At 37.2% G+C, this 14493-nt stretch overlaps 1 protein-coding gene across 5 annotated transcripts in view; it reads left to right on the forward strand.

The window, feature by feature from the left end:
- The window catches only part of LOC105923996 (contactin-1-like), a 48554-nt gene that overhangs the window by 24589 nt on the left and 9472 nt on the right, over positions 1 to 14493 (forward strand). For 4 of the 5 annotated variants that reach the window (XM_036127450.1, XM_036127449.1, XM_036127451.1 and 1 more), the window contains 2 exons: positions 4239 to 4559; positions 5796 to 6116. In XM_036127450.1, coding sequence (XP_035983343.1) covers positions 4239 to 4559; positions 5796 to 6116 — 642 coding nt within the window. Of the gene's footprint in view, positions 1 to 3126; positions 3353 to 4238; positions 4560 to 5795; positions 6117 to 14493 lie in introns of those variants that run through there. The other variant, XM_036127453.1, reaches the window with a different exon arrangement.

Below are 14493 nucleotides of genomic sequence, written 5' to 3' on the forward strand. Positions count from 1 at the left end.
TTGTTAGTAGATAAGCACATTTTATTTTTATACCTTTCACAAACATAAATCCTCAAGTGTTTTTGACATAAACAAAAGCATTAAAAAATTAGTAACGAGACAAACAACCTAAGTAAGTAATACAGAGAATAAAAAATCAAGTAGTAATGCAGGGGGAGTGATGGCATTCTGTTCCCTCGTCCATGGGTGCTAGCTGGTATCAATAACAAATCACTCATCTGCTTTTAAAGACCAGTCTGGTTAACCGCTTCATCACCAGATCATGAGCTTCACTGAGGGAAACTTTCATTCATCTGCTTTCATTTTTTTTTTAACAAACAAAAAAAAAAACCTGAATAGACCCTAGAGATGCTCAAAACCGATCCTTTTGCTCTGAATGAGAAAAGTGCCTTTTCTGCAGGACCCAAATTTTTATTCAACAACCAAGATTTGAGGAAGTTGTGACATAGTGGCTAGAACAGTGATTCTAAGAAGACTGCAAGAACCTGGTTTGATCCCCTGCAGACTGCCACCATAGGTTCCTGAGCAAGACCCTTAGCCCCGGATTGCTCCCTGTGTGCCACGGAGTGTGCAACCTGGTCTATGCCCTGACTCATGGCCTTCTCCCTCGGCTACCTAATATAGATTAAAAAATATTTTAGAATGTCAATAAGTTATTCTAAAATATTTGTGAATACCCTCACCTGATAATTTCTTGGTTTCTCCTTGCAGACAGACATATTTTACCCAGTAAGTTAAAGCCTCTCCTTACCTGTGAAGACCTGGCATCATCATCCAGTGCCTTCTGCTCTCCCTGAGTCTGATTAATAGCAGTCAGGGAGAGCAATTGTGGCAATAAAGATTTATTTTAAATATGTGGTAAGCCATAGTGAACTTGAGTTCTACACGAAATTAAAGAGGGCTGTGTTATTCTCACCATGAACCAACTTGCACAGAGGTAACTATTGTTTTTCTTTTCAACTAGCCTAACATGATATTGTGGCATGTATTACCAAATCCTCATTTATCTGTTATCTGCATCATGCACGCAACAGCATTACTCAATTTATACGGTTTATTTGGGAAAATAAGTTTAAAGCTTTGTGCCTTTAGCTGGATCACACACACACACACACACACACACACACGCTGCTCAGCTACTGCACGTCTGTGATCCACGCTGGAGTTTGCTTATAGTGCGTTTAAAGGTGGCTCGGGGGGAAAAAATTTAAATAACGGATCAAACGGTCGGAGCACTGAAAAAAGTCGTGGGGAAGACAAAGGGCAAAGATTCGTAAAGTAGGGAAGACATGTCGCACCAATACCCCTCTCCTTCCAAATAAAAAAAAAAAATAATAATTATGCTATGTCTTTTAATGCTCAGACCTCCGTGGCCAACATGGCACCATAGGGGCCTTTAATTAACAGTTTCACTCCTGCTCTATGATATAGCATGCACAAAATCATAAGTAAACAGGAAAAAGTTATCAAGCATTAGTAAGAAGACAAAAAAACTAATTAAATAATACAGAGAATAAAAATCAAATAGTCCTGCAGGGGGAGCTGATGGCATTCTGTTCCCTCGTCCCTCTGGGTGTAGCTGGTATCCATAACAAATCAACCATCTGCTTTTCACGACCAGTCTGGTGACAGCTTCATCACCAGATCATGAGCTTCACTGAGGGAAACTTTCTTTCATCTGCTTGAATAATAAACAAAGAAAAAAACCTGAATGATATCTTCTCTACTAGAAAATCCAGGTGAAATTCTGACCACAATACCCCTAGTCTAAAACTACCACAATTAACTAGAGGAAGAAAGAGGTCAGACCCAACTTTATCTCCCTTCTTGAATCAGTCCTTGGAACTGTGGACCTAAGGAAGAGAAAACGCTCATTCTGGACCAGTTACTACCACCTCTACCTCACATTTTCTTTCCATGTGTCATCCTGAGTGCTCTCGTTCTCTATTATTTGATACAAGCAGTTTCTCACTTTAGCTTAGCGGGATAAGTAGTCATCTTGGAATCTGAAATCTGTTGGTTAGATAGATTCCAGCCTTCTCCTGCCACAAGTCAATTTGGCAGTAGCAAGGCACCTAGCCCCAAGTTGCCTATCTGCATACCGCTGAATGCATGCGTGCGTGTTTGTGGGTGCCATTGGGTCAAAGTGGCTCTAATGAAAAGGGTGCCGCAGGTAGCGCGACCCAAATAAGGAGGCGTAAGTCCTCGACGCGGTCGACCAGGGTTCGACGCTGACCCATGATCCTTTGCCACATGTCTCTCATCCTCTACCACCCACCTTCCTGTCAGCCTACTGTGCTAAAAGCGAGCCGCTAGAGCCCCAAAAAAAACAAAAACAGAATCAGCCTGGGGGTGATTTAATCTCAGTAGAAACACAGCTCTGTGAAGGCCTCAGAGGAAAGTGTGGAAAGTAACGTACACTGCACATCACCCTGAACACATCATCAAATATTGGTAATATTTTCCCACTTTTCCTCACAAAACTCCAGATTTAACAAATTGCGACATCATTTCTTGTCCACAGCGCTCTTTTAGGACACCCTACATGTTCTGTATCTGGCAATTCCCTTGATTTCTTTTAGCAGAAAAAGCGAAAACAACTGAAAGCTCCGTAGTCTTCATCAAAGTAGAACATCTAAAGAGCTCTGCTTTCTAGATTGAAAGGTGAATTGTTGCTCTTTGATCCGGTTTGATTTTATGGATACAAAACAAGTTTTAAAGTAGAATTAATGATATTTGAGAACCAAAAAAACCAAAGATGGTTAATATCTTCTTTTTTCATTCAGGATGTGGAATATGCTTTATATTCACTATACCTTCAACAAGCCTGCTTTTTAATGTTGACACATGCTGTTACTGCATATGAACATGTATAGCAGCAGAAACAAACAGGAAAAAAAGCAGCGGTAACTTTATCTATTTTTGTTAAAGAAACCTGTTATCAAATGTTTATAGATCAGAAATGACTGAGATCAGTTTTATTTTATCATAAAAAACATGTTTTATCTTTTATCTCAAAACCAGTTTGAAGAATGTTTCCCATCTCTTCCTCTCAGTCCAACACACAAGCTAAGACTCTTGCTGTTGGTTAAAGGGGAAGTAAGACTAATACCACTTCCTTTCCCCCTCCCAGTGAGGTTGAAAACATCAACACTACAGTTGTTTTATGTGAACAAGGTTTTCACAAGTTCTCCTCTGATCACTAACAGGACAAACTGCAGTTTTTTGGGCAAAATACAAACGTTACGTTCTGGATAAATGTCTCAAAAACCTGACGGCAGCAGAGTGAATCAGTGAGCAGGGATGAAGGCCGTCGTTGGAGTCTTACTGATGTTGTTCCGAGTCTCTCAGGGTGAGGTTTTTAACTTTTTTCATCTTTCACCATATTTATTCCTTCATACATGAATAAATTGTTCTAAAATAATTATATTTTGTGGGATTTGATCATAAACGTTGACAGAGTTGTCCATGAACTAAATTAGCCTCCTTTCAGGAAAAAAAATATGTCAAAAATAAAAAAAAGAAATATTAGAAACATGTGATTGAAATGTGTTATAGTTGTTCAGCTCAAGATAATTAGCTTATTTATTTTTAGCAAGAGTCTATAGCAAATTGTAAAAACTGTTATGGTTACTTTACAACTAAGAATAAAACATTTGTACATCATCTTTAATTTCTTATAAACTAAGTAAAAACATTTAACTTAAAAGACAAATCAATTAAACACTACTTTAAATATTTGTTTGATTAACGATCAAGTGCTCAGATGGGAGCTTAGTTGTTTATTTAGTTTATTTATTTGATCAGTTCCTTTGAATTTAGAAACATTTAGTTTTTCGGATTTGGAAACAAAATCAGTTTGTTTGAATTGTTCATTTTATTAAAATAGTGTTGGATCTGGGGCACTGAAACATATCCCTGAATCTGAAGTAACTGAATACATTTATGTAGTCATTAATTATCTAACAAACATTTGCGATTTTAAAGCCATTGCATTAAAATGTTATTTTGGTTTGGCCTCTTTGTGAAGTGAAAGTTGTGCTGATTTAAGTTTGTAGACGTTTTCCTCCTCATAGCTGTGTTTCAGGCTGAGCTGTTTGACACTAAAGGCTTAAAATCATTAGGAGGTGTGACAAATACACAACACCACATTTTGGACGTGCAAAAAGAAACTATTTTATAAAACATTAAGTATGATATTTATTTGTGTTTATTATTTTCATTATTATTAATTTAAGGTGTGGAGCCATACTGTGATGGTAGACAGGATGGAGCTCAGTGTTATGGAGCTTTGGGAGGAGCTGTGGACCTTCTGCTGATGGACAACATCTCAGAAGTACCCAGATTCCAGTGGAAAAAGAACGGCTCTCAACTATTCAGGTGGAGAGTCAACAACATTATCCCTAGCACAAAGGAGAGCAGATTTCTCTTTTTTCCCAGTAAAGGAACAGTTAGGATCAATAACCTGAGCAGGAATAACAGCGGTGAATATGAACTTGAAATCTATGATGAAAATGGAAAGAGCTCAGCACAGAGAACTCTGCAGCTGTTTGTTCAAGGTAACCTAATGTTTATCTCCTTACATGTTCTACTTCATTTGTTTTTCTTCTAATGCAGTAAACTGAATTTCTAAAGAGTTAATATTGTAATTCACAGATACGTTGAACATTCACATAAAGCTTTGATATATATTCTGCATCTTTCAGACTTCCTACAAAATTCTAAAAATTGACTACATTTAGTTTTAATATTTGAATAATAATTTTTTTTCTGCCTTTCACCATATTTATTCCTTCATACATGAATAAATTGTTCTCAAATAATTATATTTTGTGGGATTTGATCATAAACATTGACAGTGTTGTCCAAGAACTAAATTATCCTCCTTTCAGGAAAAAAATATGTCAAAAATTAAAAAAAGAAATATTAGAAACATGTTTAATATAATTGAAATGTGTTGTAGTTGTTCAGGTCAAGATCATTAGCTTATTTATTTTTAGCAAGTGTCTATAGTAAATTGTAAAAACTGTTATGGTTACTTTACAACTAAGAATTAAACATTTGTACATCATCTTTAATTTCTTATAAACTAAGTAAAAACATTTAACTTAAAAGACAAATCAATTAAACACTACTTTAAATATTTGTTTGATTAATGATCAAGTGCTCAGATGGGAGCTTAGTTGTTTATTTAGGAATGTTCAGTTCCTTTGAATTTAGAAACATTTTGTTATTTATTTTAATTCGGAAACAAAATTAGTTAAAACTAAATTATTCTGTTTTCTTCATTATGGATTTTACTATGGATCAAATAAAGTTTGTAAGCAATATTTTTCTGCAACAATATTATTTTAATTTAATTTTAATTTATCCATCACATGTAGTAGGGATGAGCTGAACAGTCCGTTTGTTTGAATTGTTGCAGTTTGTAGAAATCGTGTTGGATCTGGGACACTGAAACATATCCCTGAATCTGAAGTAACTGAATACATTTATGTAGTCATTAATTATCGAACAAACATTTGCGATTTTAAAGCCATTGCATTAAAATGTTATTTTGGTTTGGCCTCTTTGTGAAGTGAAAGTTGTGCTGATTTAAGTTTGTAGACGTTTTTCCTCCGCATAGTTGTGTTTCAGGCTGAGCTGTTTGACACTAAAGGCTTAAAGTCATTGTGAGGTGTGACAAATACACACCACCACATTTTGGACGTGCAAAAAGAAACTATTTTATAAAACATTAAGTATGATATTTATTTGTGTTTGATTCTTATTTTCATCATTATTATTTATTTAAGCTGTGGAGCCATACTGTGATGGCAGACAGGATGGAGCTCAGTGTTATGGAGCTTTGGGAGGAGCTGTGGACCTTCTGCTGATGGACAACGTCTCAGAAATACCCAGATTCAACTGGAAAAAGAACGGCTCAAACATATTCACGTGGAGAGACAACAACATTATCCCTAGCACAAAGGAGAGCAGATTTCTCTTTTTTCCCAGTAAAGGAACAGTTAGGATCCATAACCTGAGCAGGAATGACAGCGGTGAATATGAACTTGAAATCCATGATAAAAATGGAAAGAGCTCAGCACAGAGAACTCTGCAGCTGTTTGTTCAAGGTAACCCAATGTTTATCTTCCTATATGTTCTACTTCATTAGTATTTCTAGTAATACAATAAACAAAATCTATAAAGCTTTAATACTGTAATTACGTTGAACATTGACATAAAGCTTTGATATATATTCTGTATCTTTCAGACTTCCTACAAAATTCGAAAGTTTTACCACATTTAGTTTTAATATTTGAATAATCTTTTTGTTTTTTCTGCGTTTCTCTCACAGCTCCTGTGTCCTCTGTCCAGCTGGTCTCTGAGTGTGTGTCCCAGGGAAAGCTAAAGGTGTCCTGTCTGTCTGAGGGTGGGGACAGTCCTCAGTACGACTGGACTCTGGATGGACACACACTGACAAACTCTGAGCTGTTTTCTAGAAATAATGAGACTAACATCATCTTTCTGACACAAAACATGTCAGGCCGTCTGGTTTGCTCAGTCAGGAATAAAGTCAGTAATTCCTTTAAAGAGATGAAGATATCTGACTATGGTGAGTGAGAAAAATATAAATATCATTCATTATAATCCTTACATGACTAATAGTTTTGTTTGCTTCTAGGTTGCATATTCATTAACTGCACTTCCAATGGGATACAAATATCTAAGTGGGTGCATAAAGAAAATAACATCCTGTGTGTTGAACCAACAACAGTCCCTGGGTACATTAGTAAGTAAATATTAAACTCTGCTGTGGAGGATTCATTATGACCAATCCGTTTTTCCATCTTCACCTGTCTTCATAAATCCCTCACAGTAATGCTGGGCTTAAAGATCTGTTTGTTATGTGTCTGCTGTCTGTGTTTGTTTTTATGTTTTCAAACAGGACCGATAATTGTTGGGGTACTTGAAGCATTGGTAATTGTCTTAGTAGTCGGCATCTCATTCGTCTGTGCTCACAGGAAAAAGAAAAACGTCAAAGGTTAAAAAAGCAGCTTTTCTTCTTGATTGTTAATTCAAAGTAATAACTTATACGGTCAGCAAGCTTATCATTTGTCTGTCCTTCTTGCTCTGCTACAAGTGGAGGAAGATGACCAGGAACTGAACCTGATTCAGGATTGATGAAAAAGCAGGAGAGGAAAGTAGAGCAAAGTGTGGAGGTTGATGTCGAGTACGGAAAGATCAAGGTTTCAAAGAGGGAGAGGTGATGGAAAGTTCGCCAAAGTCTTTCATTTAGTGTGATTTCCTGTTAAAGATGCAAGTTGTGAGCCCATTTATGGAGGCTAATGCAGCTGTCCTGGCTTCAACGCCCAGTCAGAGCCATGTGCTGCATTTCTCTCTGTGTCCCCTCCTACTGTCTGCTATACTGTTGAATAAAGGACAGCAGTGGCACTGAAAACCTTTAAAAAGCAACTTATTACAATTAAAACTTATGTTTCTGCTTCTTAAATATTTATTTATTGTTGCAGTTGAACTTATAAATTCATGTCTGCTTCTGGATAATATTGAGTCCATGTTGGGAAGCTACAAGTTGTGAATTTAATTTGAAATTATATATATGTTTATGGTTCACTGTAACTGAAATGCCTGAAATACTGTTAAAATAGAAGTATGTGATGCTAAGTGGGTTAAAATACGTGAACATTTATATATCATGCTATAACCCAGTTTAATGGAGTTCAGTAAATACTTTCCCCTAAATGCTATAAAGCTTGAAACTAATGCAATCTGTAATAGTTAAGTAATGCGTGAAAAAGTTCAAGTCGGATGTGGAACACTTTGTGCAAGGAACCATACAAAGAGGCACATTTTTTGTAGAGGAGATGGTCAGGATATTTAAATCTTTATTTAAATAACCCCCCCCCCCCCCCCCCCACACACCACCCCCCACCACGCACCACACAACCACCACACACACACACACACACACCACACACACACACCACACCCACCACACACACACACACGAATAACTGAGCATTTAGTTATCACATTAGATTAAGAGGAAACGTCTGGCTGCTTTCATCAACCTCAGGTTATTTTTTTTCTATATTTAATCATGTGACTCTGTGTAGTTTCCCCTTTAACATGTATTTTTAAAAACAGAAATATACAGGAGATACACAGTGAAGCACCATTAATGTTAGGCTCTTAGTACATGCAACCCACTCACATGAGACGCCTCTGAGAAGAATCAACATTTGCTCAGGACACCTGTATGAAACAGAATAGGGTCTTTGCAAGAGTCGTCAGTTAACAGAGTAATGTTGGACACGGAAAATAACAAATAGCATTAGTCCTTCAACTAATGAACAGAAAAACAATTGTCAAAAAACAAACAGTCACTTCCTCACTTGTTCTGTGAAATTAACATTTTTAGATGACTTTGCATCAACTGTGCTGGATATTAAGGTTCAAGCACTAAACTCTAAATAGGACTAAACATCCTCATCTCTGCCCCTAAAATCATCCCTGAAGTTAAAATATTTATTTAAAGATGAATGTTCTTATGACTAAGTAATAAATTATTCATTTATTTGTTTTGATTAAAGTTTGTTGTGAGGAAAAGTGTGGCATATGCTTTTGTATTCAGTCCCTTTTTCTGATACCGCTAAATAAAATCCAGTGCAACCAAATGCCTTCAGAAGTAGCCTGATGAGTTAATAATGTTTATCCGTTTGATGTCGATGTCAACTATATGACAAATTATACAGAACATTTCAAAACAATAGTTGACCAAATAGCATCAAAATGAGACAATTATAAAAGATCTTAGCCGTTTCTCAAAATGCCTACTTGAGTGTTCTCGTGAGCTCGTGACACGTCGTCAGCCTCAGACCCAGCACTGTTCCAATTGCCAAAAACACCAGACCGAGAACGGACCAAATCCCCGGATGTTGTTCTTGCCCCGCCCTCTTTATCGAGCCTGCATCAGAGCAGATTTGTACCTTCTTCACACTGACTGATTTCCCAGAATGCACCATGACCGCAGCTTGACTTAGATATTAAAAGAATTGTTTTAAAAATGTTTTCAATACAATATGGTGCGTAGTATATAAGTAGTTTTGTAAGTTGAAAAAAGGCTAAAGAACTTAAATTATAATTTATTTAACACAAAATATTACCTCTCACATTCAACAATGAAAACATTATTCATACAATTATTTAATTTTATGATCAATGTAAGTAATAATTTATTATCATCTAAAGACTACTAATAACAGGTGGTGAAATTAGGGCTGGACGATAATTCAATAAACGATATATATCGATCGATATACGTATATTGATGATAGATAAAAGGGTCAATAAAAAGTTTAATAGGACAGTTTCCTTCTTTTTGCATTCTAGCCTATCATGAAAGTTAATATTACATTGTCCCAACCAATCACAAATGCAGATCCAGGAATGCTCCACCCCTTCAAAGAATTAAGAAAGCACGTATTCTTTTTCATTTTTAAAATAATTGCAGTTTTGGTAAAACGTTGGTTGAATAAAGGGTTGAGTTTGAATTCAGTGTTTGTGAGTTCTGTATCTAAAAATAGGTCGCTAAGCAACAGCATAAAATAGCCAGGGCTGCTCTTAACATATATGTTTTGAATTTGTTTATAATTATTGATATCGATCAATATGATTTCTGCTTTATCTATATGCTTTTTTTTCTATATCGTCCAGCCCTAGGTGAAATGCAGGTCCAGACAAGCTGTGTGTGCTGATGTCACGAGAACACGATTACGCTTCTGTTCCAATACACAGAGATACGTTCTGCGTGCTGCTGTATCCCCAAGTTTGTACTTCCTGTGTTCTTGCCAAGAACGGACTTGACGAGAACGCAAGTCCGTACTCGCTTTCTTGTGAATTGAGAAACGGCCCTTATTTTAATTTAATCTCAGTATGAATTCAGCTGCTCTGTGAAGGCCTTAGAGGTTTGGTGGAGAACATTTATAAAAAATAAAATAAAAAAACAGCATAATGAAGACCAAGAACCACAGCAGACATGTCAGGGAGAACATCTAAATCACGGTTAGGTTATAAAACAATATCCCAAGCTTTGAACATCTCATGAGCTCTGTTAAATATATGGTTTATAAATGGGAAGAGTGTTAAACAACTGCAATCTCACCAAGACATGGCGATTCACAAAAACAGTTATATTAATATAACATTAATCAGAGACGTAGCCAAGGGATAAATTGTAACTCTGGAGGAGCTACAGATATCCACAGCTCAGGTGGAAGAAACAAGCAGAGAGCACATTTATCAGTTGTGCACTCCATTAACCTCTTAACAGAAGTGGCAAGAAGAAGGTCGTTGTTGAGGAGAATTAAATTACTGTTTGCAGTTAGAAAGAATAGATGTATGGGACACAGGGAACATGTGAAGAAGGTGGTCTGCTCCGATGAAATCAAAAGTCAGCTGGTCTACAGGCTAAATTCTGCTGACAGAAAACCCTGAAGCTGGTCAGAGATCAGAGGAAGATAGATCGTGTTAAATGCCTCGCAATACTTCAACAAATTCTGTCAGAGGCTATAAAGGATGTGAGGCTGGGGTGGATATTTATCTTCCAGCAGTAGAACAGCCATCAACATCCAGTCAGACCTGAAGGGTTTAGATCAAAGCATAGGAATGTGTTAGGATGGCCCCATCAATGAAGGAGCGGACCAGAAAACACAAACATTAATCTTTAATCGGTGTACAACACCCCTTTGGAAATAAAGTTGGTCATAACAGTAAAACACAACCCAAAACACATCAGCATAGCTATGTTTCAAGACTGCATGCTGGCGAGAGCTTAGCCTGTAAGCTCATGGTATGTTTACCTTGGTAAAACCTTAAAAACAAGACAGTAAAAACACATCAAAAGTAAATTATTTAACTTTACCCTACTTAACTCTGCCAAACATCTGCCTCCGTTCAATTGACTGGGTGAGCTTTACACAGGCTCCAATGTTTTGAATTTGTTGATAATTATCAATATTGATTAGTGCTGTCAAACGATTAAAAAATTTAATCGCGATTAATTGCATAATGTCGATAGTTAACTCGAGATTAATCGCAAATTAATCGCATATTTTATCCTTTTATTTCTGAAAGTGTAATAGCCTGTTTGGGCATTTTAATATGCAATTTTGCAATAAATGACAGTAATAAAATACATGCTTGTAGAAAAAATATTTTTGTTTTTTTATTTTTCAAGCACTTTTCAGAATTGGAATGAAAACATCCTGGTGCCAAATGTTAAACTCTGGACTATAATGGCTAAATGACTAACCATGACGCCCTGATGTTTACACAGTGTGTAAACAAATGTGTAAATAAATACCTGTTTTCATGCCGATATATTTTTTTTTGCCTCTTAAACAAAGATAGACATGGTATTATGCATATAAATTAATAAAATTGTACATTTCAATAAAGTCATAAGTTTTGTTCATTTCTTCACTCTCTCTCTCATCTAATTCTGAGCTTTCACACCAACAACAATAATTTCTTTGAATATTTTTGCTTGCTGTTTCTATCCATATTCATAGAGTTTAAGCCTGGAAAAAGGTTTTAACTTTCCAGGTCATTCCAGTCTTACACTTTGCTTGCAACTGGGCCAGGAGCCTAATACCCTGAATGAGACTGTTTAGCAACTGTTTAGTAACTCCAGGTACTTCGTTTGGCAACGTGATTCATCCTTTGTTTGCCAAATACAGAGACAACAAATTAGCTATCAATGTGTAAGAGCTCATCTTCAGAACCAATCTCTGCTTAAAATTGTGATCTGCACCATGTAATCTACTTTCAGCAGTTATCACCGGTTATTGCACCGTAAACTGCAGAAAATACGTGCAGAGTTGCTCAGTCTGCCTTTACTACCATCGGCTCCTATGGCGGAGGGAGATTTCAGCTGGATGCACTCAAATGTAGTGCAGGCAGGTCTTCATAATAACGCCTATTTCGTCACTTATTTTAGAGCCTAAATTAAGCGATTTCACTTTCAGAAACCTGCCCAAAAACCCGCAAACCCGTGACTCATGAAATTTAGAAGCGCTTTTAGAAAAAGAAGCCAAAGTCGCATGTGTCCGAGGGTAAAAGAAACTTTGCGCTCACTGTTGGCAACAGTGAGCGCAGCGCGGGTCTTTTTTGCTACAGTTTTCTAGCACTCTTGAAACTACGGAAAGCGCAGAGGGTAAAAGAAACACAGTCCGGAAGAGCGCGGCGGGGGGAAAAACATTAGGGAACAGTGTGTGTGTTTTGACGCTCGATTAACAGCGACAAAAAAATTGTCGCCGTTAAATGGGTTTACGTTAACGCCGTTAATAACACGTTTAACTGACAGCACTAATATCGATCAATATGATTTCTATTTTATCAATATGCATTTTCTTTCTATATCATCCAGCCCTAGGTGAAATGCAGGTCCAGACAAGCTTTGTGTGCTGATGTCACAAGAACACGAGTACACTTCTGTTCCAATACACAGAGATACGTTCTGCGTGCTGCTGTTCTCCCCAAGTTTGTACTTCCTCTGTTATTGCCAAAAATGGACTTGACGAGAACACAAGTCCGTTCTCTTTGTTTCTAAATGTTGTATACCTTGTATAGTTTTTAAAAGGAAGAAGTTTCTGTGCCATAAATCTGCAGTTTCTTTCAGTCCTTCCGTCGAGCTGATCTGAGCTGGTTTCTGTGTATTTCCCACAACATTGTTCCAGGGCATTCTGTCACTGTGAAGTGGTTGAGAGTGTGACAAAAAAAAACTTACCTTGTGTAGAAACACAAAAGAGAACATTACTTTGTCTTAATTAAACCTGTCTTTGGGGCAAACAAACTGGCTGCCACAGTATGTAGTTCAGTCCAAGGAAGATGGCAGCAGCATTTTAATATCACAGATTCTCCTCCCTGTGTCAGTTCGAACAGGAGGAAGATGCCGTGGAGTGAAAGTAATCCCATATTCAACGTCAAACTAACTTCACCGTGGTTACTAAAAAGGGGAGCTGAAATGGCCGAGGGTGCTCAAAAATGCATGATGTTTCCACCCACTCCCGAAAGACGAGAGAATCTTAGAAAAGTTTAATGGGGACTTTACTGAAGGCTGTTTCCTGTGGAGAAATTCAAGTCTGGGTTTTCCAACACACGGATTTAAAAGAAAAACAAACTAACATGGAGGTTGGTGACCACAACGCTGTCATGACCTGTTATGTGATTGAGGTGAAAAGCTGGCAGACAGCTGCATAACGTAACTGTGTTGAAGGTATGCTGTCAGCGAGTTCTCAGGTGAGGATTGCGGTAAAGAACTGGATCCCAGCTGCATATTCCTGTGTTGTGGTGCGGCGGGGAGCTCACGACGGTACCGTGGTGCTTCTGGCTCCCAGCTGTATAAGCAGCTGCTGCGAGCTCCGCTCACAGTAAAGCTGGGCTTAAAGTTCTGTATTTGTTTTTATGTTTTCAAACACCGCTGTTGCCAGAAATGGCCTGCGATGTGCAGGATAAGAATAAATCAATAATAACCTAATACATATAACATGTTCTGCCACTTCTTTCTCTCTACCCATTAGCAATTACAAAACAATCAATGCAAATCACTATACTGTTTAGATTTTATGTAGTCTCAAATGTCTCTGGTAAAATGATTGTTAGATCCACAAGCCGAAGTTTCTCTTTAAACTATGAGATGTCCTGTCAGAGGGGAGGTTATCCATTCACCAATAAGATTTGAGATAGCTGAAAATCCATCTGTTGTTTTAATCTGCTTTCTTAAGTATTCTTGTTAATATTTTCATGGAGTATTTGTATTAGGTTCATATTTGATTAAAAGTCACATTATAATCAAATATGCAATATAATATTTAAACAGGCAAATGAAAGAGAACTATCGGTGTCATTTGTTGTAATAATGACTGGATGAAAGCATAAATATAAAACTCCCGCTCTAGTACTTTTGCTCCACTCGGCCCAGTAAATTAGGAGCAAAACACTTTATCATGTTTTTTCTCAAGACAAACACAAAACAAGCCATGCAGCTGCACAAACCTGCTGATGAGAGTTAGAAACTTTCAGTTTTCTATCAGATTTACATATATACACAAATGTTTATAACATAATTTTATTGTTAAGGGAATCTGTCTTATATCACACTATAAAGAACAATCCTGTCCCACTGATTATTGTAAACATAGAGATCCACAGCGACATCTGGTGGGGCCTTGCCCCAAACGCAGGGATGGCACTGGTTATCATTTCAAGAGCTTCCATGAGGTGTATAACTGAGTCAGGTTTGCAGGCTGCTGTGTTCACAGACACCTTTTCAGCTCTGCCATCATCAATTTGGACTGAGACCAGATCTTTGTGGGGGCTACTTCTAAGCAATGACTTTGTTTTCCTCAAGCTACTTTATAATTTTTGTGGAATGAAATAACCATGCAACTGAGGGTGATTTTGTGCAAAGCATGTTAGTATATTTAT

This window comes from Fundulus heteroclitus, chromosome 23 (assembly GCF_011125445.2).
Source record: "Fundulus heteroclitus isolate FHET01 chromosome 23, MU-UCD_Fhet_4.1, whole genome shotgun sequence".
NCBI classification, from domain to species: Eukaryota; Metazoa; Chordata; class Actinopteri; order Cyprinodontiformes; family Fundulidae; genus Fundulus; species Fundulus heteroclitus.